Raw genomic sequence first — 27724 nt, forward strand, 5'->3', positions numbered from 1 at the left:
TGATCTGCATGTTCTGCTCTTCTGCCCCTCGTACTCAAGGTCAAGAGCCAAATGGATTATTCAATTCTGCAAGCCCAGGGGATTAAGGGACGACAGGGAGGTCTTAGAATTCTTAAATATGAAACCACCCCTCTGACAGTGTTTGCAACAGCAAGCTTCCTTTCGTCTATGTGGTATTCAAGGTGTGCAGTATTAAAATCTGTAAAACCAGTAGGTAATGTTCCTGTGACTGTATGATCAATGTAGTTCGGGAGGTTTTTTTTCTTAAACAAACCGCTTGGGTTCCCCCGCTGCGAGCCCCACTGTATTGTATGTTGAGCCATTTATGTCTGTATTTTCTCATCCCTTTTAACTTTTGTATGAATTCAGTATCTTTGTAGGATTTTATAGTATTTGTAAATACTTTTATCTTTTATCGTAAATGTTAGAACTGGCTATTTCTGGTTGGCTAAGACTGACGCCAAAGCCAGGCAGAAACCACCATTCTAGTCAGGGCAAGGGAATCACACGCCAAGATAACCCCTGCTCACTCCCTTGGTAGCTTGGCACGAGCAGACAGGCTTATCCCGGAGGCAATGTGTAAAGCATTTGCGCACGCACACAACAGCAACAACATCCTATGCACACCACAAAACGAACTCCACACAAGGTTATATAAAAATAACTTTTGTATTGTCAATACACATCAGATAGTAATCACATAATATGCATTGTGCCAACTGGCACGGGCAATGTTCTCAAGGCATTATTTACAGGACAGGGCCACATGGGCCACTGTCAGAATCAACACTTTTAGAACTAGAAATACTGTTAAAAATAGCACTTTTGAACATATAACAATCAGAAGTCTCACACATGATGCATAGAACATTCAGAGGTGTAGGAAAGACACATGATGTATAAACATACATTCAGCGGTGTTAGGAACAAGGCACATGACGCATCAAAACACATTCAGAGGTGCAGGAGAAACACATGATGCATAAAAACATTCAGAGGTGTAGGTAAGACACATAATGCATAAAACACATTCAGAGGTGTCACAGGCATAATGGCATAGCACATTACGCATAACTCACATTTGGGCCTAACCAGTAAAAACTACAGTAGGCAATCTCTCACTAGTTTAAACACATTAGACTCTCCCCCTAAGCATAACTCACATTTAGGGGCGTAACTCACATAGTGAAATAAACTCTCACTAGCATAAACCTACATAGGTAAAATAACCTGCTAGTCACATTGCGCAAACATCACCTTAGGCAATTACTATCAAAAACATAGTAAAACCACACTGCGCAAAAATCACCTTAGGGCCTTGCGCCCTACCCACATACCAGCCCCCTTGGCCAACTGCCATCTCAAGGAGACTCAACAGCCCTGTGTCCAGGATGTCAGGGCGCTCTGCCAATGCAGCGCCAGTCAGGGGGGCGCCATCGGCGCAAACCTAAACGTTGCAGCTGCCCACTAATTGCTGGGCAGCTGGGCACAACAACAGGCCCTAAACGTTGCAGCTGGCACTAAGTGCTGCGCAGCTGTAGCAGGCCTGGCACCTCTGTGCCATCTCCATCCCACACTGGGCATCTTTCTCCCTTGGCGCCTAAACAGTTCAGCTGCCCACTAATTGCTGGGCAGCTGGAGACAGACCTACGACAGGGGCTCTCACTAGCCCTGGAACACTGCGCCAAATGCTGGAGCCACACAGGCTCTGACACAAAACATGCCCCCAAACACTGGAGCAGCGCAGCTCTCAAATCACTAATAAAACGTTGGGGCGGCCTACTGCCATCCGGGACCGCCCTAAATGCACCACTTATGCCCCCCTAAACTATGGAGAGGACACCGGCCGTGGAGTACTCTGGCTCCTCTCAAAATGATGGGGGCGGGGGAGCCAACTCAGCTCCCTAAAACAAACATGCCCTGCACCTGTGAAGCCTCTCGTGGGCTCTAAAACAAATCTTGCCCCGTCGTTGGAGCCATCTGGGCTAGGGAAACCATGGTGCCCTGAACTAGAGCCATGTAGGCTCCAAACCGAATGTACCATTCCTGTTGGAGCAGCCCGCTGCCAAGTGGGGCCGCTCGAGAAACCACCAGCCACAACCCCGAGCCCTCTCTTACCGGCTCTCTCTCGGTGGGGTCTCTCCTGCGCTCTCCAGCGTTGGGGCAGGCTTCCACCTCCAGGGCTCCCTCCAGCTCATGGGAGCCCCGCAACACTCCGGCTGCTTCACCCTGTCCTTCAGAGTGGAGCCGCAAGGCTCCAGATCAACTTTTCCTCTGGGGCTCCCTCACAGCTCACGGGGCCCCAGGCGGCCATTCCACGGCCAGCTGCTTCTCTCTCTGGCCGGCGGCGGCGGCGGGCGGGACTTCCTGCCGGATTGCAGGCCCCGCCCACGTCCCAGGCCAAAAGCTGCCTGACTTCCGGTTTCTGCGGCGTGAGGGCCGCGGCGGTGATTCAAAGGGGCACAACGAGGGGTGGGCACCCTCGGTTGCAAAAATAAAAGTAGAAACGGGGTGAGCATCCGTTAGGCAATTAAATAAATGGGGTGGCACCCCTCAATAAAAATAATTAAATATGCGGGGCATAACGCAAGGTAGGCTCCTGCGAAGGCACAATGAGGAGAATCCCCAGCACACGATGCAGCCCAGTGCTGCAGGGCAGAAACAAAGTCTCCTTTAGGGGAAACAAACACCTACTAGGTTCTGGGGCATAGCAACCATCCAGCCCCACAGGAAAGTCTCCCAGAGCATCCTCAGGCCAGGCAGAAGGATCCAAAAGAAGTCCTCCAGCAATCCAGGGGCTGGGCAAGGCCCAGGGAGGCAAGCCTTCCCCTGGGCCCAAGCAGCAGCACGCCCCTGGCAGGATTCAAGTCAGAAACAAGAACATTTTGTAAGGGGACACAGTCCCTTTTTATACCATAAAATCCTTTGTCTAGCAGAGTGCAGGCAATGTGAGAACCAGCTACAACTGGTTATAGGGAACTCCTTTCACAGGCCAGGCTAGGGACATCAGACGCACCACAGGGGGTGGAGCCAGCATTGTGTAGGGAAAGCCCAGCCCTATTCAGGCCCAGGTGCACCCCACCCCTCACATCAGCATGCTAAACACTCCATTCACCACCGGGGCAGACCCTCTCAGACTCTTGGAGCCAGGCTCACCAGCCAATCACATACCAGACACAAATTACACAAATATGCCAACTTCTAAAAGTTGAACTTCTACACTAGACACAATCATGCCGCATACATCATTGCGCAGCATTCAATCTCACGAGTTCGGACATACCAAACTCGACCCTGCACTCCCCACACATCAGGAACTACCATGGGCATACATATTCTCCATTCATTCCTATGGGAGGGCAGGTCACTTGCACCACATACACAGAGAGCTCACGCACTTTACTCTGTACCACAGTGAAAAAGTGCGCAGAGGCCTAAAATCACCAACACCAGGTCACAGAAACAGGCTAGGAAAAAGCAAAAAGTCTCGGGGTGAACCTGCCAAAAGGGCCTGGTCCAACAGTAAATGTGTAAATATTGCTTGCTTAGAGTGGATCGAGGACTCCAGAAGGGGGTGGAATCGCGATCATTCATAGAAAGGAGTTAATCTGCACCTTGGAACAGGTTAAGATTCTGAATAGTGAGGCAGGACGCTTTACAATAAATATTACCCCCAAAAACATTATAAATGGCTATCTGATTTATCGTCCCCCGGGCACGCCGGCAACGTTTAGTGACAGTTTGGTAGATATTGTTACCCAACTGGCAATACTCTATAAGCGGCTCCTCATTTTGGGAGATTTAAATCTACATTTTGAGAATGCTGATTGTAAAGAGGCGCAATCGCTAACGGGGGCATTGAACTCCTTGATGTTAGAACTTCAATCAGTATTGCCCACACATCAACAAGGCCATCTGCTAGACCCCATATTTGCCAATTGGGATGAACTGACTGTGTCCATCCCGATTAGAATTCTATGGTCGGACCACTGTCTCGTCCCTTTTGAGGCGAAATATGACCCAAATGAAGCTATAATGACTAAGCCCTTGTCTTATATGCGTAGAAATTGGAAAAAATTTACACAGGAAGCGTATAGACTGGCTTTGTTGGATGAGCCGCCCCCTCGGAGCGGCACATTGAATGAGGCTTGGCTAGCTTACGAGGAGTGGATGGCAAAGGCCTTAGATACCGTGGCTCCCTGGACTAGTAAAGCACCAGTGAGACAAACTAAAACAGCTCCCTCGTTTAGCAAAGAACTCAAAGAAGCTAAAGCTACCTGCAAAAATGTAGAATGCTGTTGGCGAAAAAATTATGATATAGGATGTAAGCAACACTATAGAGTGGAGCTAAACAAGTACCATGAAATGATTAGAGTCGCAAAGGGAAAGTTCTTTAGGGAAAGAATTGAAACGGCGGATAACCCATCTAAAGAACTATTTGCTATCTATAAAGAGTTCTCTGTCCCGGATAGATTATCAACCCAAGACACCTTCTCTGATGAACTATGCGACTCAATCGCAGACCACTTTGTCAACAAAGTGGAACAAATACATGCTTCATTTACAGTTGGGACAGATGGATCCCTGAACCAGAGTGATATGGGCAGGAGCCTGGCCCTAACCTCACACTTCAAATGTTTTAAAGTTCCAGATAGACAGGCAATGCTAAGCATTGCAAAAATGTTCAGTCAGGCTCCCCGAATGATGCAGCTCCACCTAAATGCTTCAGTGGCATCCTTGACGAGGTGTCTTTTCAGGAATGCCTTGTACCAAGGCATGGAAAAGAGCACAGGTAATTCCCCTGAAAAAGAAACCAAATTTACATGTGTCCCAACTTCAGAATCTACGTCCTATATCTCTGCTTCCATTCTGTATGAAGGTAATGGAGAAAGTAGTTAATTTGCAGCTTATGGATCACCTAGAGAAAGGCCATCTCTTACACCCGACTCAATCGGGATTTAGAGCGAGATATTCGACAGAATCAGCAATCCTATACTCCACAGAACTATTGAGACAGACAGCGGATGAGGGACAGACAGCAGCGTTGGTACTTTTAGATCTAAGTGCAGCATTTGACACCGTGTCGCACACCACGCTGCTGACACGGCTGTCAGAGATAGGAGTGGTAGGATCAGCCTATGAATGGATAAGTCCTTCCTGGAGAATAGAAGCTTTCAAATCCACTGCCCCCCCCATTTAAATCTTCGTCTAGACAGCTAAAGCATGGGGTTTCACAGGGCTCCAGTTTGAGCCCAACATTATTCAACCTTTATATGGAACCCCTTGCCCGCATAGTGGAATCATTTGGTGTAGATATCATTACCTACGCCGATGATACACAAGTAATGATCACCCTTACCCAGGGCCAGAGTGAGGCAGCTGTAAATATTTCCACCTGTCTGACAACGGTGGCAAGTTGGATGAACAATAACTGTCTACGTCTTAATGGGGATAAGACAGATGTGCTAATAATTGGGAGAACCCCTTCCATTTGGTCATCAGCTTGGTGGCCGGCAGAATTAGGTCAGACCCCTGCCCCGACAGAAACAGCAAAGAAACTAGGAGTCCTGTTGGATTCAGAGCTTTCGTTTAGGAAGCATATCACAAAAGTGACATGCAGGTGTTATGCAATTCTCAAAACCTTACGGAAGGTACTGGACCTTCTGCCCATCAGTACTAGGAAATCCTTGATTCACGCCCTAGTTACCCCACACTTAGACTATGGAAATGCTCTGTTTATTGGTCTTAGTCAGAAGGGGTAAAACAGCTCCAAGGAGTCCAAAATGCGGCTGCACGTTTGGTGCTGAATCTGCCGAGAAAAGCATCAGGGAAGCAAGCTTTAGCGAAGTTACACTCGCTACCCATCAGAGAGCGCATTTTATTTAAAGCATTATGCATCTCCAATCGTATAGGCCATGAGAAAGGACCGTCTTATTTGAAAAAGCTCCTAACCATTCACCGCCCTAAACGAAATCTCAGGTCGTTGGGGAGTATGTTGTTCACAGTGCCCCGCATCTTAAGGGCAAGAATGGGAGGCTGATCATTTTCGTTATCTGGCGGCTAGTCACTGGAACAAACTCCCCATTGAACTACGCATGGAACCATCTGAGATGAGGTTTCGCCTAAAGTTAAAGACCCATCTCTTCCCTCGCATATGAGAGCGTGTGCTTAGTCTGTCACAGTCTTAATTGCTCTTTTCAGTGGTGGGCTCTCTGGGGCGGATTGTATCCACAGCGCGGGGACACACTGTTCTGAGTGTAGCAGGCGCTCTACAAATGGTTTTATTATTATTATTATGTCTTTTTATGGTTACCAACCGATAATAAAAGCTTTTTGACTGACTGACTGGCATATGTGCATCCCTAGGTGAAAACACAGATTTATAATAAAATGTATATCTACTTCCTATGCCATATAAGTCTACTATCTTCAGATTATGCAACACATGCTATATGTATGTGGAATTTGCGGAATATCTGTGTTGGTTCGCAGTGAAAGGGACTCTGCAAAGCCTGACTGGTCATCTATCAGTTGCTTATTTCTGCATTTTGATTGTTAATATGGGACGAATGAGGTGTATTATTTGGCCAGGCAGTGTACCATGTTACAAGTTTACAAATGAAAAAGATAAAAGTAATAAGGTAAAAAAATGTGCTGCAATATGCTGCATAATTAAGTCAACCCTGTTTCATAATTTGGTGCTCTTACGCATAATTCTAGTAACATTCATGATAGCAATGTGAGATTTCACAAAGAGCACGCATGCACTCAAAGTTTCAGGAGCTACTATTGGAATGTGTGCTGCTTTAGATCAAAGGTAGATTTGTAACTTCGGGAAATGACTTTTATACTGGCAATGGCCCAGTGTATCCCCCAACAATAAAGTTTTGCATAAGCCATGCCAAAAGTACACCATGGAATTGTGTATGTGGCAAGTCGAAGTAATACTGTGTCTTATTTTGCCTCTTTTTAGTGTCTTTGGAGAACCTACAGTTTCACCAAAAACGTAAGTGTTTGTTTATTTACTGTTGTGCTGCTTTTGTACCAAGTGCTGCTAAGGTTTTACCTCCCAGGGTTTTCATTTTGAAGTTGGGGATGGTGAGTAAATTTTCTGATGTGGACCGCAGGGTTCGTTTAGTGTTGTAGGGCCTGATTTTGCCTCTCAAATAATATGGGCCTGTCTCGTTTATGACTTTATACGTGATGGTTAGGACTTTCAACAAGATCCTTGTATGGATTGGCAGCCAATGAAGATTCTTTAGGCTTTGGCTGAGGGAGAGCGCTTGGGGAGCCCAAGTACCAGCCTTGTGGCTGAGTTTCGGACAACCTGCAAACTTTTTACCGCCGTCTTTTTGGTTCCTGCATACAGACTGTTACAGTAGTCCAAACGTGACAGGACCAGGGCCACTGCCACAGTCTTCCTAGCATGCAGTGGGAGTAAGTCAAAGAATTTTTTCAAGGTTTTTATAGTTTGAAAGCACATGCCTGCAATAGTAAGTGCCTGTTATGGGGGATGGAAGTTTTTGGCTCCCCACAGATTCCAGAACTTTCTATCACAGAAATTTGATGAAAATGTGTTGTTTTAGTCGGAGTTTGAGGATTTCAATGGTTTCTGGGTAAAACATACTGGTGAGAGCCACACTTCACCCCTCGCTGGATTTTCCTAGGTGTCTAGTTTTAAAAATGTGACAGATTTTCTAGGTTTACTTAGGTGCTAACTGAGCTAGGTCCCAAAATACACTGCTACCAACTTTGTAAAAAAAAGGGTCAGTATTGAATTGACAAATGTGGTGTATCTATGTTGCGTTTTGGGCCTTTTCCTGTCACGGGCACCAAGCCTACCCACACCAGTGAGGTACCATTTTTATCTGGAGACTTGCTGAAATGCTAGGTGGAAGGAGGATTGTGTCTCCCTGAAGATTCCAGAAGTTTACATCACAGAAATATCAGGAAAAGGTTATTTTTTAGTCAAAGTTTGAGCTTTGCAACAGATTCTGGGTATAAAAACCTGGTTAGAGCCACACATTCACCCCACCCTGGATACCCCTTGGAGTCTTGTTTTAAATTTTTTATAGGTTTTCTAGGTTTCTCATGTGCTGGCTGAGCTAGGGTCCAAAATCTACAGCTAGCCACTGTGCAAATAGACAAAGGTTCAGTTTTCAGTGGAAAAATGTGATATATTCACATTGCGTTTTGGCCAATTTCCTGTTGGGGACAATAGGCCTCCAGACAGAACTGATGAACAATTTTTATTGAGAGACTTGGGGGGGGGGGGGAGACCGGTTGGAAGGAAGTTTGCCTTTCCCTCCAGATTTCAGAACTTTACATCACAGAAATGTAAGGCATATGTGCTGTAGATACACATGCTTTGCATACTTCTGCCATCTAGTGTTGACTCTGGGTCATTGCAAGTTGTTTTTCTTCGAAGAAGTCTTTCCCTAGTCAAGAGGTAAGGTTACTCCTCATTTTGGTGATAGTGCACATGGGCATCAACTCCATTGTTTTTTCGCCATTGGGTTTGGACGTGTATTACTGCGCTCCGGTCCGAAACCATTCTTTGGGAAACCTTGGTGCGCAAAACTCTCTACCCTGGACGGTATTGTTTCATACACGTTTCCTACCTCCGCATATCGTTTCAGTGAACAAAATCTACTTTTCAATCAAAGATTTGTGGACGGCCTTCGGGCCTAACCGCGTTGGTCCAGCTCTCTGTCGATAGATTGGACACCGTTCAAATTCTGTCCTCAGTGCCATGCAAAGTATCCGCACACTGACTCACACCAGGTGTGTAACTTGTGTTTGTCTCCGGAACACAAAGATGAAGACTGCGATGCTTCCAGATCATTTTGGTCAAAGAAAACTCTTTGCGATCGTTGGGCTCAACGTCAAGTGATGTAGCATCAAAGCATTGAGTACACGCCGGATCTCTTCGGTGAAGAGTCCGAGCAAGAAGATATTGCAGCGAAGGAGCAAAAGGCCTTCTCCGAGTTGTAGTATGATTCAGAGCTCCAGATAGACCTTAAAGCTGATGAACGTCCGCATGGACAAGGCAACGTGACTATGGAAGACACCTTGCCCCATCAACATACTCCCCAAAAACCTAAGGATTCAGCACCACCTATGCCTTCTGGCCAAGGTTGCACAGAGACGACGTTTCCGACTCCGCTCCGAAACACCCAGTCAAGCCTTTTGGCTCGGGCCGAGTCAACACAAACCTTCTTTGGAGCCGAAACCCTCTGGTTCCAAGTCAAAATCTGGCTCAGAGCCAAAATCCTCCATGCTGCAAAAATAAACTGTCTCCGGAGCCAAAATCTTCCGCACCCATAGGCCAGGCCATATCTGCACTGAAAACCCCATCTCAGAAACTCCCCGTGGATCCAAATTTAGACATTGTTCCACCATAATTAGATTACAAGCTGACAAAACTTTATATTCACCTCGTAAACCCAAGCTTCCTGATGAGGACACTCATTACAAGATCCCTTTAAAGAAGATGTCTGTTGGTACCAGCCCTTTTCATCCACTCCCAACATCCCCTCCACCACCCTCTTCTCCCACTTTAAATCCTTTGTACATCATACCTCAGGATTCTCAACAGTCACAACATGACGGGGACGATATTGATGAGGGTGACACACATTTACCAGTAGATCCATGGAAGGATTACACAATTGGCCCTCCATTAGACAACGACCCAGACCTTTACCCTGCCAAGCCATCTTCACCTCATGACCATATATGTTATCACGAACTCATTGCCATGGCTGCAGAGTACCATGAGGTGATCCTACACAAAGAATTTTTTGTTTGAGACATTAGGATCCATCCAGAGGTCAACGCAAGCACTCCCTATGCTTAAGTGTATGATGAGACACGCTGATGACATTTTTAAAGATCCTGTGTATGCACGTATCCCAACTCCCAGAGTCGAAAAAGAAATATGAAGCCTCCCCAACAGATCCAATATTTTTTAAGGGCCAGTTACCACTAGACTAACTAGTAGTGTCCAATGCTTGCAAACAAGCTAATTCCCACACCTCGGGGGACGTTCATCCCCTAGACAAAGAATCCAAGCTAATAAACACTACTGGCAAACGCATAGCTGCTCAAGCTGCCAATCACTGGCACATTGCAAACACGCAGGGCCTATTGGCCAGATATGACCGGGCACACTGCAATGAAATGGAGCAATTGCTCTTATATCTCCCAGATGAGCATAAGGCAAAAGCGCAAGATTTGGTAAATGAGGGAAAGCTAATTTCCATTTCGTCAATAGGATGTGCTCTGGATGCTGCTGATACCGCAGCTAAAGAGGTCAACACTAGCATCTTAGCCAGAAGACATGCTTGGATAAGGATTTCCGGGTTTAAGCCCGAAGTCCAACAATTTAGTTTAAATACACCATTTGAGAAAGAACATCGCTTTGGTCCTGAGGTTAACCACGCGCTTGAAAAAATAAAAAAGGACACTGAAGTTGCTAAGTCCATGGGAGTGCTCCAGTCTCCTTCAAACAGATGCTCCTTTCATTGCTCATCTTTCCGTGGAGGATATCGAGGAAACAGCTCTAAAGGCAAAAGAAAGGGCGACACACCCCGTAACTCTTCTTCCCATAATAAGCAGTGACTTCACCACGATTCCCTCCAACCATACCACACCTATCGGAGGAAGCCTTCAACAGTTTCTCCCCATTTGGCAATCTATAAGAACACACAAATAGGTAATTAGAATTATCCAACATGGTTATTGCCTGGAGCTTATCACCAATCCTCCAAACATTCCGCCTTGTTCTCACTAATTGTCTCCAGACCACCTGCAGTTGCTTGAACAGGAAGTGCAATCACTCTTATTAAAAGAAGCCATAAAACCAGATCCATTACAGTACCAATGTTCAGGGGTTTACTCTCTCTATTTTCCGATTCCCCAAAACGAGGTCTCCTTAAGACCTATTCTAGATCTCAGGGAGTTAAACCAATACATACTAACAGATCATTTTCACATGGTAACAAATACCTCAGATTTATGATGGCAGGCAAACATTACCAATTCAAAGTACTCCCGTTTGGAGTGACTACTGCTCCCAGAGTATTTACCAAATGTAGTTGCAGCTCATCTCGGAAGACAACATATTCACGTCTTCCCCTACCTATACGACTTGCTCATCAAAGCCAGCACTTATCAAACTGTGTCTGACACACTCGGATCGCAATAAACCTACTTCATCAATTTGGCTTTACGGTCAATGCACAGAAATCTTACTGGCACCCTTCAAAGATGCAATCTTACCTAAGAGCCACTCTAGACACTATCAATGCTCTGGCCTCTACCAATGTAGCCAAAATTCACAAGATTGAGGCTATGATACTACAGTTTCAATCCAACCAAACATTACCAACCAAAGTGTTCATGCAACTGCTGGGAATGATGGCGTCTTGCATCACAATTGTACCCCAATCAAAACTTCAGATGTGTCCTCTACAAGAGTTCTAAGCACGGCAGTGAAATCAATCGCAGGGTAAATTAACCAATATAGTGTTGGTGGAAGGCCGCACCCATCGCTGTCTGCAGTGGTGGCCTTTCATCGACCCTATTCCACAGATTTTGCTCACAGCAGACGCATCTAATACTGGTTGCAGTGCCCATCTCGAAAATTACACGATACAAGGCTTGTGGAGCAACAAGCACACACAAAGGCCTCATCATCAACTATCTAGAGTTTCTAGCAGTGTTTTTTGCACTCATAGCTTTTAAAACTCGACTGATAGGCAACGCTGTCCTAGTCCGAATGGACAACATGACAGCAAAGTATTATGTGCAGAAACAGGGGGGGCACACTATAAACTATAAAAACCTTGAGAAAATTCTTTGACTTACTCCCACTGCATGCTAGGAAGACTGTGGCAGTGGCCCTGGTCCTGTCACGTTTGGACTACTGTAACAATCTGTATGCAGGAGCCAAAAAGACGCCGGTAAAAAGTTTGCAGGTTGTCCAACTGTCACGCCTCTCTAAAGCCATTTGGGATTGGGCAATCCATCACAGGATTTATCTTCTGGCAAAACCCCTTCAAGGGGTAAATAATCAGATTGTGGACCTCCTAAGCAGAAAGAGGCAGCAAATTTATGAGTGGGATCTTCATCCCCAAGTTCTCCTTCCATACTAACTTTAATGGGGATTCCTGCAATAAGACTTGTTCACAACAGTCGAGAACGTAAGATGCCCTAACTTCAGCTTCAGGTTCCCACACCTGTTCTTCATGCGCAATGCCATATCGATGAACTAGTCAGGGATATTTGCCTACGCTTTTCAGCCTCTCCCACTCATCCTGTGTCTAGTTCAAAAGCTCAGACAATCATCCCTCACACTAATCCTAGTAGCTCCCACATGGGCCCGTAAACCATGGTACACCACCCTCACATCCAGGCTCCTTACGCAGAACCATAGAGAAATCAGACCTCCAAATACACAAGAACTAAACTTAGCAAACTTGTCACCTGAACGATAGAGTTTGGTTAATTAAATGTACCACCGGACAGCATGACTATTCTAAAAGAAGCCAGAAAGCTTACTACCAGAGCTTGCTATGCACCAAAATGGAAAAGATTTGATGTCTACTGTAATAACAACAAACTGCAAACTGGACTGGCTTATACATCTATTTTTTTGCACCTTGCAGCGGTAGCTGCGTAATTGCAGAACAGGCAGCATTTATCACTATTTAAAGTTCTAGTAATCAAAGCCTTTATGGAAGGCTTGAAAAGGGTAAAACCACCCAAATTTTCCCTTGCACCATTATGAAATCTTAACATTGTCCTTACAAGGCTTACGGGTCCCCCTTTTGAACCATTCTACAATTGTCCTTTGCAGTTTCTTTCATGGAAAGTTGCTTTCCTCATGGCTTTCACCTCATTAAGGAGAGTTGGGAAGCTACAGGTATTAACCTTGGAAGAAAGACAGGGTAGTTCTTCGCACAAACCCTAAATTCCTTCCGAAAGTGCTTTCTGCTTTTCATATAAACCAATTAGTTGAGTTACCTGTGTTTTTCCTCAACCTGATTCTGTAGCAGAACAAGCTCTTCACACGCTTGATGTCAAAAGAGCTTTATTGTATTACATAGATAGAACCAAAGATTTTCGCAAAACAAAACAATTGTTTGCTGTGTTTGTTCCACCTCACAAAGGCAATCCCAGCTCTAAACCCGGCATTTCAAGATGGATTGTTGAATGCATTCAAACATGCTATGCAAAAGCTAAAAGAACTTTATCCATATCCCCTAGAGCACATTCCACTCGCAAAAGAGGGGCTACTATGGCAATGTTAGGTAAAATTCCTCCAGCTGACATATTATTATTATTATTTATATGGCGCACAAATCATTCCCAGAGGGATCTCTCGGCGCCCGGGGCGCAGTGACAACATGTAGAGTCATCTAAAATAGCCAGGTTTTTAATTTTTTCTTAAAGATCGTAAACGTGGGATAAGCCCGCAGATCTTCTGGCAGTGCATTCGAGTATTTTGGGGCCAAATAGGAAAAGGCACATCCACCCATCTTGGCCTTTTTAATTCTCCGGGTTTGGAGAAATGTATGGCCACTGGATCTTAACTGTCTTAACTTAACCATCTTAGTTTTCTCGTTAGATATTCTGGCCCCAAGCCGACCAGGGCTTTAAAGACCAGGCACAAAAGTTTAAAGACTGCTTTTTTAGGTCTCGCCTTTTCCATTCCGAAGGAATGAAAAATGGCGAGAATTCAAGTGCTCAAAATACTCGTGAAATCGCAGGGTTTTTTCGTGCGGTTTTCTTTGAGTTCACGTGAATCACGTGACCAAACAAGCACGCGCATCAGCCTCCCTCCCTCCCTCCTAATTGCATTTTTTCACGGCCGCCACCACATCAAAGGGCTTCTCCCAGCGTGTGCTCTGCGGCTTCTCCTCCCCTAATTATTCATGGCTGGCCGGTGGCCGGCCGTACTTTCAGTTTCCCGGCCGCTCTTGTTCTTTGTTTACCTCATTCCGTCCATTTGCAGTCCCTCACCTTTCATGTCTTTACGTAAACAATACTCAACATATTCCTTCTCCCGCTTTCTCCCTGGTGTTCTTTTTCTGCGTCCCCATTCCTGCTTTACCCAGTTCCCATCCCATTGTCTCCTCTACTACCTGTTCATATGCCCCTCGTTTCCAGCCTCTCTTTTATTATATTTGCTAGATTAAAAAGAACTCATAGCATATATTTTTCAGTACGGGCCTGTTGAATATTCAGCCTGCGCATGACTGTAGAGCAGCGAATTAAAAAGAAATAAAACATATAAGTCTAATATCGGTCTATATTATGAAAAGCACAAGAGAGCAGGGAAGATGAACTGGTCTTCGTCATATAATATTCCATTTATTTCACATCTGGCCCAGACTCCCTCACATCCAGTTGAAGATGCGTCACAGCTGAGGAGCCGAGCCTCGGCGGCGAATGAGCACATAGAGGCGGATTTCTCCTTGAATATTGCACATGTTCAGCGCTGCAGCTGGCGGCTTTGGCTTACAGAGTGCATTCGTGAACACCAGGCGCGTATGTTCCATGATGAATGACTCCGATGCCTGGGCTTCAATAGAGTCACTGCGAGCATTAAGCAGCAGCAGTTGCTAATCAACAAATGCCGCAAACCAACTGTGAGCCACCTGCTGACAGCACACGAGGGCGGTTTAAGGAGAGCACAATTCAGAGAAACGCGTTGACTGAGTGACTTTCGCGCCCCCTGCCGGCATCTGGATAATCAGGCCAACTCAGTTTTTCGTCCTTTCGATGTCCTTAAACTAAAATATCCTCAAATTAGTTTATAGTACAGCTGTTGTGTACGGTGCACAGAATCGACACTAGCAATGAAAATAAGTGGTACATAAAAACATATTGGCAATGCAAATAGGTTTGATGGACTCACTCGAGCGCTGACCAAAAGCAGCACTACAAACAAACACTGGCAAAGCCAGTTGGAGCGACCTTGGCTAAGCTGGAGCAATGGCATACGGGGCACCGACGGCAAAGTGCTGGCACTAGCACACTAGAGATCATTCTTGGCATACGAGGCACCTGTGGTGACATACCGGAGGTAATCCTTGGCATTATTAGGGAGGGCAACTATGGGAAGTGGGGGTTGATTGGTAAACATCAGAAAATGCTGACCTTGACATACCAGAGGTACATTTTGACATTTGTCACCCGTGATATATAGGTGGCATCAAAGGCAACACTCTGGCAGGGGCATATTGCATGTCATTGTTGGCATAAGGCGAAACCCATGTCAATGGGGCAACTATGACAAAATGCTGATTTTGCTGCAGTGGACATATGGAGGCACACCCCCTGCACATTTTGACAATAATGGAGTCAACTTCTGGGAGGCACCAGGTTACATAGTATTTATACACCATGAAAGTACTTGATTATTTAAACAGTGCCCTGTCATAGCCTATGACTTTCAAGCAACTGTTTGTGAAAATTGTGAATTAAAATTTACTATTTGGCCCCACACCCGAGTATACCCCAATATCTTCCAGAAAAAGCTGACTGGGTCACTTTATCTTTGGGGCAAGTATTACGTCTCACCTCTTTCCAAAACCAACCACCACCACTGTCGTTTACAATGGGTGAGTAACAAGTGGGCTTTATTAAGTGTGGATGTAATGCTCCTTAAGAGATGCCTCCTTATCTTTTCTCTGAACTACAGGAGGGGAGACTATTTGGGCCTCTCCTGCTTCTTCTATCTTTGCATGCTTCATAAAATCATTCCTCTGCTTCTCATTTCCACTAGCAAAACTGCTGTTCAAGCTACCATTCATGAGCTCCCCACCTCTCTGTCTCATAGGCTTCAAAATTCTCTGCTATGTGTGTCCATACTGTGCTCAGGTTGGGTAGACCTACAGGCCTCCTCCTAAAACTGCATGTTTTGGTTGTTACTACGTTTATCAGAAGACTATACTTTTGTCTTTAAAGATGGCTACTTCGCTGATGTCTGACTTTACTTTCGGCTTTATGCAAACGTGCCATTATGCATTGAGCATTTTTGTATTGCCATTGTGCAAGCGCATACAAATGTATTTTATTTTATATTTTTTTTATTCATCACACACCCTCACATCCTCTCACCCTCACCCTCACCCACCGTCACACCCTCACCCACTCTCACACCCCCTCACCCTCACACCCTCACTCACCCCCTCATCCTCACCCCCCTCACAACCCTCTCACCCTCACTCAGCCTCACACCCTCACCCTCACACACTCTCACCCTCACACCCCCTCACTCACCCTCACACACTCACACACCCACTCACCCTCACCCTCACACCCCCTCACCCTCACACCCTCACACCACTCAGTGCTACAACACATATGTGTGTGTAGGTGCAAATGCAATGTTCTTGGATTTTCGTCACAATAAAATACACTGAACATAATCTTCTCAAAATTTATTTACAAACGTTTAAGCTATTGCCATTATAAATTACAATAACTTTTATTTAAGTATTAATTATTTACAAAATTAAAAGCCATTGTTATTTGTAATATCAATACATCTAAGTCACGTAAATACAACACACATTGCATTACAAATGCTATAGGTGTCATATTTGCGAAAGTTAAAACTATTGACATTGTAACTGACAAAGCTATTAATTTTGCTATTTTCAAAACCAACACATAAATTAAAAAAGTGTCATTTACAATACCAATCGCTCAAACTTTCCTAATGCGAAAAGTTAAAAGTATGGGCTTTGTAAATCACAAAACAAAAAAATAAAATGTCATTTAGAAAAACAATAGCTCAAACTTTCCTACTGCGAGACCTATTGGCAACGCCAGTGCTTGTTCCTCATAGGAAGCCAATGCAACTCACTCAATAATGGAGAAGAGGGAGTACCTTCAGGCTTATTCAGAGCTAGGCATGCCGCCGTATTTTGCACGACTTAAAGTTTTGAGAATAGGTCTTCCCTCATCCCCACCAGCAGAGCATTTCCGTAACAAGTCTGCTAACTAGAAGTGCCTGTATCAGAGCCTTTCTGGTAGAGAGAGAAATCCAGGGGAAGATCTTCTTTAGCATGCGCATCAATCCGAAGCATTTGCCGGATAGAGTTTTCACATGCTCCTCCATGGATAATTTACAGTCAATTAGCACGCCCAGGTTTTTAGCCTATTTTTTGGAGGAGGGAGCTTCTTCGAGTTCCTCCGGTCACCATTCCTCAGTCCATAAATACTCAGCTTTCCCGAACAGTAGGATCTCAGTTTTATTTGAGCTCAATTGCAGAAAGTTCTTTTTCATCTACGCGGCAATTTTTGTCATACATAGCTTGAATCTATCTCTAGTCACTCCTGGATCCTTCTCTATGGGGACAACAATCTGCGTATCATCGGCGTAAGAGATGGTATGAAACCCACACAAGTTAATAACAGAGGCCAGGGACGACACGTAGATATTGAACAGCGTGGGACTTAATACAGAGCACTGGGGCACTCCCTTGTCCACAGTTGTAGTCCTAAACACAAAGGTGTCCAGTTGTACACATTGGGAACTCTCGGAGAGGAAGCTCTGTATCCAATCCAAGGCCCTCCCCATGACGCCAATCTCTCGCAGTTTATCTAATAGGATTCTGTGAGAGATGGTGTCAAAGGCAGCTGATAGATCCAAAAGAACCAGCATAGTAGGGGTCCCTCCGTCTAACACCAGCCTGTTCGTATCTGTCCCCTCTGTTAAGGCAGACTCCGTGCTGAATCCAGCCCAGAAGCCTGACTGCAAGTGGTCCAGGAGGTTATGCTGTTCCAGGTAATCTGAAAGTTGTCGTTCACCAGGGACTCCATAATTTTTTAGCACCTTGGAAGAAGAGAAATGGGCCTGTAATTTTGTAAGTCCACACGATCTGCTGAGGATTTCTTCGGCAAAGGTTTAATAAATGCCTTCTTCCATTTCAGAGGGAAAGAGGCAGTTGTTAAAGGCAAATTGTAGATTTCCTTGATTGGATTAGTCAAATCCAACGCTACATCAGACATGATGTGGGGAGGAGCCACGTCAGCCGGAGAACCTGACTTAATGTGTTTTAGCAATGAAAGGACTTGCCCCCGCGTTATGGTTGCAAAGGTCTCCAGTTTCATCTGGTGAAGCTTATCTGGGGCCAGGATTTTTGCCATATCCACCAGATTCTGCTTGAAAGACTCATAGATGTTATCTATTTTGCTTGTAAAATGCTAACTCATCGCAAAATTCTTGCGTAGAGGAACAGGCAAAATTGCTGACTCTTGGAGTAGTAAATTCCTTAAGAACCCTGACGAGTCCTTTGGAGGAACCCTTAGCTTCATCTATTTGAGTAACTAAGTGTGTTCACCTTGCTATATTGCAGTTCCTAAAATATGCCCTGTGTGCTGTGTTATAAGCCAGTCTGTCTTCCTTTGATTTGGTTTTCCTCCATTTACGTTCTCTAACTCTGCATGAGGCTTTCTCTGGCTAAAGCCTGTCCGAGTACCAAGGTGCCGGGGTAGGTCTTTTATATATCATTTTTGTTTTGATAGGGGCGATAATATCAAAAGCCCTAATCATCTCTGTCTCCAGTGTAGTTATGGCTTCATTGATGTATTTACACTCACTAAGAGACGGAGGGGAAAATAATAAGCCAATTGTTGTTGATGTTATTTTTTTTCCATTGTCTGCGAGTGACTTTGCGTCCTTGAGACTTACCTGGGCAGAGAAAGAGAAACTTATCGCCATGTGGTCAGACCAACTCCCTACCTGGGGAGGTTCAGTAATAAAGTTTGACATATTAGTAAAAATATTGTCCAGTGTATGGACTCGCATACTTTGGGTGAAAGATCTAACATGCCCATGGCTGCAACAGATCTCCTGTATCGCTATTAGTAATGGCGTCAAAATGGAAATTAAAATCCCCCACAATAAAAAAGTTTTCAGCATATACAACATAAGGGACAAGGGTTTCAAGTAGTGCAGTACAAAAGATCTTTTTGTTTTCACCCGGAGGGTAATACACTGACGCCCCTATTACCTTCCGACAGCGAGCGAATTCCATCGAGAAGATTAGCTCCAAATTAGGTGTGGAGATAGTGTCCAGGATTTTAAAATTCATTATGGAGCGAGTGGCTATCGCCAGACCTCCTCCCCTGTTCCCTAATCTATCCAGCCTTAATATAGTGTATTCTGAGGGAAATGTGATTGCTAGAGAAGGTGTTGAATGTATCTGGAGCCAAGTCTCTGTGAATAGACACATGTCAGATTTACGAACATCTAAGAAATCCCAGATTTCTGTAGCAAGCTTAGGTATGGACCTCGCATTAATAAATAAGCAGTTGACTATAGTGTCCAGGCCATTCATAATCTGGGTGGCTCTTTCTAGGTTAGGCTCCAGGACTAATTGCGGTCTAGTGAACGGGCTACTGAGGGAGCCTAAAATTGTTTGTGTTTGACCTTCTGTCCATTTACAGTGAGGTCAGCAGCTACGAAGGTCTCCATTGTCAAAACAGACCCTGCCTTAGCAACTCAGACTACGCATGATAGTCCTTCCTGCCAGCAACTCCTCCTTAGAGTAGGTCCTTAGCAACTCAGACTACGCATGATAGTCCTTACAACCAGCAACTCCTCCTTAGAGTAGGTCCGGGGCAGCATAGTTATATCTTAATAAGAAGGTAGAGATTGCTGCCATGAACCTTTTTTTCTTTTCCGGCTTCTTTGCATTTTTTGGATTAACTATACAACCTGACTTTCGAAATGTCCTTGATTTTATTTATTTATTTATTTTTGTAACGTGATGACTTTTGTATCGCTGGTTTTATGTAATGGTTTTTAGTAACCAACAATATAAAATATTCATTCATTCATTCATTCATTCATTCATAGTGTCCAGGCCATTCATAATCTGGGTGGCTCTTTCTAGGTTAGGCTCCGGAACTAATTGCGGTCTAGTGAACGGTCTACTGAGGGAGCCTAAAATGGTTTGTGTTTGACCTTCTGTCCATTTACAGTGAGGTCAGCAGCTACGAAGGTCTCCATTGTCAAAACAGACCCTGCCTTAGCAACTCAGACTACGCATGATAGTCCTTACCGCCAGCAACTCCTCCTTAGAGTAGGTCCGGGGCAGCATAGTTATATCTTAATAAGAAGGTAGAGATTGCTGCCACCGTCCAAGCATGGACGGGCGCTGATGGGCAGCTATCTGGTCTACACCATGCACATTTACATAACACTATTGTGTTAATGTGTAACGGCAACATCTACAGATCAGACCAGCGCCGGGACACTCTTGGGAGTAGCCGCACGCTTTATAAATGCCATGTAAAATAACATAACATAACAGATCAGCCACCGCTTTTGGAGTATACCGATTTGTAGTCTATGCAAATCATGTGTATCTACAGCACACATGCTTCAAACGGATTATGTTACTTACCCAATAAGCACCTGTTCTTGGCATGTAGAGCTGTAGATTAACATGCGCCCACTTGCCTCCCAGGGCACCTATAGTTGTTGCAGTTCTTCATTATATATTCATACGCATAGACATCCTTATACTATACTTACTTATTCCATTCTCGCCCTCTTGCGGGAAAACAATCAAACCGTGGAGTCGATGCCCATGTGCACTATCACGGAAAGAAGGAGTCACCTTACCGTGTGACTAGGGACAGACTTTGAAGAAAAACAAATTGCAAACATCCGTACCCAACACTAGATGGCAGGAGTATGCAAAGCATGTGAATCCACAGCTCTACATGCCAAGAACAGATGCTTACTGGGTATGTAACATAATACGTTTTAGTCAAAGCTTGAGGTTTGCAAGGTATTCTGGTTAAAAAATAAATCGTAGAGAGAGCCACGCAAGTCACCCTTGCTGGATTTCCCTAGATATCTAGTTTTCAAAAATGTGCAGGTTTGCTAGGTTTCCCTAGGTGACAGTGGAGCTAGGGCCTAAAATCAACAGCTACACACTTTCCAAAAAAGGATCCGTTTTTATTCCTCGTTTCAAACGCCGCACCAGACCACTTTGCACCTCGGACCCAGAGCCTGCTGTGAGCCGCCACGTCTCGCCGGACCCGCTTCGCGGGTCCCGCTTCGCGGTCTCACAGCGGCTGTTAACTCTAAGGGGCATCACCTGTCCATCTGCTGACCGGCAGGGCTGCGAGGGTAGAGCGGAGGACTCCACGGACCAGGAGTCCCCGCGCGCCCGTTTCCAGCTGGGCTCCTCTCCCTGCCGGCCCCGCCCCCACCATCGGAAGACTTAAGAGGCTGCCAAGCCTACCTTCGGCGGATTCCTCGTTTCAAACGCCGCACCAGACCACTTTGCACCTCGGACCCAGAGCCTGCTGTGAGCTGCCACGTCTCGCCGGACCCGCTTCGCGGGTCCCGCTTCGAGGTCTCACAGCGGCTGTTAACTCTAAGGGGCATCACCTGTCCATCTGCTGACCGGCAGGGCTGCGAGGGTGGAGCGGGGGACTCCACGGACCAGGAGTCCCCGCGCGCCCGTTTCCAGCTGGGCTCCTCTCCCTGCCGGCCCCGCCCCCACCATCGGAAGACTTAAGAGGCTGCCAAGCCTACCTTCGGCGGATTCCTCGTTTCAAACGCCGCACCAGACCACTTTGCACCTCGGACCCAGAGCCTGCTGTGAGCTGCCACGTCTCGCCGGACCCGCTTCGCGGGTCCCGCTTCGAGGTCTCACAGCGGCTGTTAACTCTAAGGGGCATCACCTGTTCATCTGCTGACCGGCAGGGCTGCGAGGGTAGAGCAGAGGACTCCACGGACCAAGAGTCCCCGCGCGCCCGTTTCCAGCTGGGCTCCTCTCCCTGCCGGCCCCGCCCCCTCGGTGTCCTTTGAAAAACTTTAAAAAGGAGGTAACATCCCCGCTGCGCGGGAGCGCGCGGGAGGGCGCCGGGAGAAGCCCGGGCAAAGGGCGGGCCCTCTGTGGCCCTCAGGGGCCTGAAGTGGCCGGGTCGGGCCACCTCCCTAAGCACGCTCCTCTTAACCCGGAAGCCAACTATAATTTCTCATCAGAGTAAAGGGGCAGCAAAAACCGCTCAAAGATGACCAAAACACTTAAAACACCGATGGCGACAAGATCAACCAGCAGACTAAAAACAGTGAGTACACCTTTACCCACCATAACTGCTATAGACAAAATGCTGCAAAAAACCATAAATGTTGTGGCGGATGCTATTCAGGACACTGAGAGGAGACTCTCTTTGACACCTAATCTATGCTTCCCAGATCTGACCTTGCATACTACTAATGACGATCAAAATATGGATGACACTGCTATATCACAGGAGTCCTTACTAATGCAATCGTTTTCGGAATTACCTAGATCACACATCAAGGAAAAACCTTCAAATATTTCTTCCATGGAGCTATTAGCAAACACTCCGGACAATAGTCTCATGATTTTAACCAACAGCGCTAAAAACGACCAGCAGGCAAAGGATATTCCTTTTGCACTCGAAGTTCACACCGTGGAGAACGCCTCACCGGTCACTGCTTTAACAGAATCACAATCACTAAAACAACACAATTTTCCAAAGACCAAACGGAAAAAGCCTAGAATCAAACTCCCTATGAGGAAAATCCATCTCCTCCCAGGCAAACCCAAACGATCACTCAAAGACATGTGGCAAAAGAAAAGTCTAGAGAAACTCACTGATCCAAAACGTGGGGGGCCCTTTTCAACTTCCCCACAAGTTTATGATGTACATGGAAATACTAAGTCTAACCCAGGTATTTCTGTAGTTAATGAGGAAACAGGACACATTGACAAGAAGAGTAGCATGAGCTTACCATTCATGAGAGAGATTGAAACTCTATTTAAAACACTTCTACAACCTATTAGACACCAGATTGATATCATAGAAAAGGCGTTGAGTAAATTTGAGAGGGCTCAAAATGACATATCCTCTAGTATTCTTAGATTGCTTAAAACAACTAATACGCCTACTATCTTTGTCCCATCATCAACAACACTTAATGTAAAAAATTCAAAAACATCAAAAGAAGTAGGTAACTTAGTAAAGAATACAGGAAAACAAAATAAACCACAGCATCAGAGCCTACCCACAACCGACCAAACGCTAAAGTGTCAACAAGTTCCCACCTCCGCTGTGAATACAATGACACCTACACCCAACACGCCAAATAACCAAATAGATGAGGATGACTATGACTGTGAGTGGGCTACAGAGGGACATCTACCTAGTACAAACATAGGTGCATCTAAGAACGTAAGTCGCACGGCTTCTCCTAAAGTTAACACCCAATCAAAAGAAACAGGAGCACAGCCCTCCAGACCTATTACAACACGCTCTCTTTCACATATCAACCTACCCCCACAGTCCAACCCTTATACGATAGTCATGATTGGGGTACCTAAAGTTGATGACAACAGGGAGGAAACGCGGGAGGAACTGAGGAACAAAGTAATGCAATGGCTTTCTACACACAGGCCCATCCCCCCAAATATAATAGGTACCATCCAACACGTTAAAAGAGTAGAGTGGGTGGGTACACGTTTCAAATCCACAGAGGGTGACTGCATCGTGGTCACCTTTAAACATCTAGGACCGGCAAAATTCATTGCAGATTGGAGGAGCCCGGGGACAAACAGCTTGATCCGGACTATGGGACTAAGCTATTTTTATCCAGTTCGTTCAGACACACATAGGAACAAAACCAAATATAACTATACCCGAGAAGGTCGTTATATGGCACAGCCAAATTTCCAACCCTGGCTGGCATCTGTCCCGCCCCGTTTAGATATACCACCGGGTTTAGATCCACACCCATACACTCACCCATGGGGAATCAAAGTACACAACCACCAACCAATAGAAATAGCTGAACGACAAGGGCACGGTTTTCACCGAGCCTATAACCATGCTACTTTACAATTTAATGACTACGGGTTTCCTACGGCCAATAGATATGATGCTCTCTACAACCACGACCTATTGGAAGAGGTTGACTGACTGTTATCTGACCTGTCTCCCGTCTCATCTCCTGAAAAGACAAACAGCCCAGCAGAAAGTAAGACCATCTCAGTAAAAACATCTAACTCCACTGGGGTCTGTTTACCAAATACCACTTCCATGATGAGATCAAGTTACACAGTCAGCCCCCGAGCAAATCAAGCTCCAGCCCCTTCAGTGGACGAAGTAGGTAGTCCTCCTATAACCATAGTTTCCCAACTTCAACCATTACCTGAAATTCCAAGGACGAACCTTGTGACAAGGGCCAACCCAGAACTGTGCCTTCTCTCTAACATAACTCCTGCATCTAAACCAGAGCACAATGTTTCCAATTCAATTAAAATACTGTCCTTAAAACAGGCCCCCCCTTCACACACTGCCAACGCGGAACAAAACTGAATACCTTAATGGATACCACGAACATGATCATGGCACTATCAATGAAAGACGACTCTTTTACCTTTGAAAATCCAACCTACAAAGGATCTGAGTCAGGGTCTTTCATAGATCACATCCTCCTTTCTGCAGGCGTGGTCCAACAAGTGTTAAACTTTGATATCCTTGTTAGCATTCACAGTGATCACAACCCCCTACATCTTGAGCTACAATGCGACTCTTTTGTACTCCAAAAAAATATCAAGGATCCAGGGGTACTTAAGCCGGTCAATAATAACCGCCGCTTGAAATGGAACCTGGTAAATAGTGACAAACTGTACGAGACCGTTGCTAAACACTGTGAACCTGAACTTAAGCTTTGTGCCACAGATTCCGCTTCACCAGAATCTATTCTATCCGCCTTTGCAGTGGTGTCCAAAAGGATAGATCAACTACTGACTGTAACCACTAAGGGAACAACTGCTCAACACCCCCGTTGGTTTGATCACGCCTGTTCTTCTGCAAACCGTAAACTAAAAGCTGCCCTTAAAAATAAGCCGAGAGACTCTGCACTTATTAAGGCTCTTCGAGCAGATTACAAAAACGCACTTGCTTCACGCAAAAAATCTATAAAAACTAAAACATGGGAATCTTTGCTCGACCCATCAACTCTGGGCAACAGCTCAAAGTTCTGGAATATAATCAATAAACCACTTTTTGACGACCCGAATGCTGAAAATCTTGGCACAGTCATACCAGAGAATGACTGGATCACTCACTTTGGATCTATCTTTAAGAGCGATGCACCACAGTGACTAAAACGACTTCATCTCCCTGAAAGCAGTCCCCTACATTTTTCAACTAAAGAAATCGAATTAGGGATACTTGGTCTCTCTAGCAACAAAGCCCCGGGCCCTGACGGTCTTCCACCTGACTTATTCAAATCTAACATCATTTTATGAGCTCCAATTCTTACATCTGTCATCAACGCCGGGGTTGAAGTGGGGGCTCCTAAGTCCTGGGGAGCATCTACTATCATCCCTGTATATAAAAAGGGTGACAGGACAAAAGCAGCTTGCTATAGACCAATCTCCCTGATAAACTCTGTTGCTAAGGTAGTGGGAGGGGTACTTCTAAACCGGCTGAACGCCTGGGCCAAACAAAACAATATAATGACCCCTGCACAGTATGGATTCAGACCAGGACATGCAACAACTACACAGTGTCTGAATTTATATTTAATAAGTGGTAAATACACCCAAGCAAGAGATGGAACTTTGTATATGGCCTTTATGGACCTCTCTTCGGCCTTCGACTGTGTTGATAGGAGCAAACTATGGGAAATCTTGCAAAACATGGGCGTCGAAAATAATCTGATCATCTTTCTGGCCGTCCTACACAATGACACCCGTGCAAATGTACGCTACTCAAAAGACCTGAAAGTAACGAGAGACTTCAATATCAACCGGGGAGTCAGGCAGGGCTGTATTTTAGCACCTTTTCTTTTTAATTTATATATTAATGGACCCGAAGATCATTTGGTAAAAACTGACACGGATTATCCTCGCATTGGGAAAACAGGGGTGCCGGTCCTGCTTTACGCGGACGACGCCGTTCTGCTATCCAGAACCGCACTCGGACTTCAAAAGTTATTGGATTCTTTCTACCAATTCATGTCCTCGCGTGGCCTGAACATCAATAACTCCAAATCCTTTGTTATGACGGTTGGATTAACTCCCAAAAAACGATACCCCTTCTCAGTCAACGGGGAAAACATACCGCTAACAAAATCATTTTCCTATTTAGGAGTATTGTTTGACCACAAACTTTCATGGGGCCCTGCCATAACCAAAAAGAAAGGCGAAGTACTAAGGACCAACACCGGAATAATGGATTTCGCACGCAAATTGGGTAATACTCCAGTGTCCGCCATAATGAAATTATACCAGGCAAAAAGCGTTGCGGTGGCATGCTACGGAAGTGAGCTGTGGGGCTTCTTACCAGCAGATGCCCTGGTGACTCTTGAAAATAACTTCCTGAAACAGGTCTTGTGTTTGCCAAAAAGTACCGCTAATTTCTCTGTACATGAGGAACTGGGCACACCATACCTAGGAGACAAAATCGCTGTAAACCCTCTGCTCTGCTGGTTAAACTGTTGGCGCAATGTATCTATACCACTGACTCATAACATCCTCGCTGAAGCCCTCACTTGGGAAGGACAACTCAAGATACCCTGGATGAAATATATTAGAAACTGTTGTAAAGATCTGGGCAGATTGGACCTTTACCTAACACCCCAGCACACCACCAAGAAAGATGTTAATTTTGTAAAAAACACTTTCATGCTAAAACGACAATTTGACAGGGAAGAAACTGAGTTAAAGAAGTCCAGCGTAAGGAGTCACATACTAACAAAGACTTGTGTGTTCTCCGAACCATATTTATCATGGAATATATCCAGACATGAGCGCTTTCTGTTGAGCAGATTCCGATTTGGCCTTTACCATTTGCTCTTAGCTGTGCCGAGTGGAGCCCACAGAGGTCAAGTGTTGCCAGCTTGCGGCTGCGACAATAAGTCTCCGCAAGACCTGGCTCACTTTTTATTCCTGTGTTCTTACTATTCGAGTCCAAGAAAAATGTTTTTAAAACCTTTGCTTAAAAAGATGAACTTTGTACAAATTAAGCCTGCACTTTTATACCTTCAAATGTTGCACGACGACAGCACTTTTTTTACTTGCAAGTTTTTAAAAACAGCCCTGAAGTTTAGATTAAGTATGGAAGGATGATTCCAAGTTGAACTGTGCTATATATGTAATCATGTCTCGACTAAGTACACTCATACTGGTCTACTGCATCCTTATAATTCTCTCGCGATTTGCCTACTTTAGAAATGTTTGCTGTAATAATTTGTTTGAATGAATTGTATAACAATGTACTTATGTGCTTTTATGACTGCTTTTCTGTCAGTCGAATAAAGAAAATTTTGATTTTTGATTTGGATCCGTTTTTAGTTGCAAAATGTGACGTGTCCATGTTGCGTTTGAGACATTTCCTGTTGTGTGCATTAGGCCTATCCATGCAAGTTGAATGCAGTGAAGGTATAGGGAACAGGACCAACATCGTTGACTAAAGGAACTGCCCAAGTAGCTGCATTTCCAGCCAGATAGGATATGACGAATGCCACTTTTGCATTATCGTCCCAGAAGGCGGTTGGCCTGAATTAGAGATGGCATTGACTCATAAAAAAACACTGAATTTGGAATTGTTCCCCACTAAAGCACTCTGAAGCAGCTAATAGTACAGGGCTGGAAGTGAGGACAGCCAAGTTCACTGATGAAGTGCTCGTTGATTAGTCTGG

At 45.2% G+C, this 27724-nt stretch overlaps 1 protein-coding gene across 3 annotated transcripts in view; it reads left to right on the plus strand.

Annotated features, from left to right (window-relative positions):
* The window catches only part of LOC147718175 (uncharacterized), a 376315-nt gene that overhangs the window by 52144 nt on the left and 296447 nt on the right, over nt 1-27724 (plus strand). For all 3 annotated transcript variants that reach the window (XM_086919269.1, XM_086919267.1, XM_086919268.1), the window contains one exon: nt 6974-7006. In XM_086919269.1, the coding sequence (XP_086775395.1) occupies nt 6974-7006 (33 nt within the window). The remainder of the gene's footprint in view (nt 1-6973; nt 7007-27724) is intronic.

This window comes from Lissotriton vulgaris, chromosome 4_2 (assembly GCF_964263255.1).
Source record: "Lissotriton vulgaris chromosome 4_2, aLisVul1.2, whole genome shotgun sequence".
NCBI lineage: Eukaryota > Metazoa > Chordata > Amphibia > Caudata > Salamandridae > Lissotriton > Lissotriton vulgaris.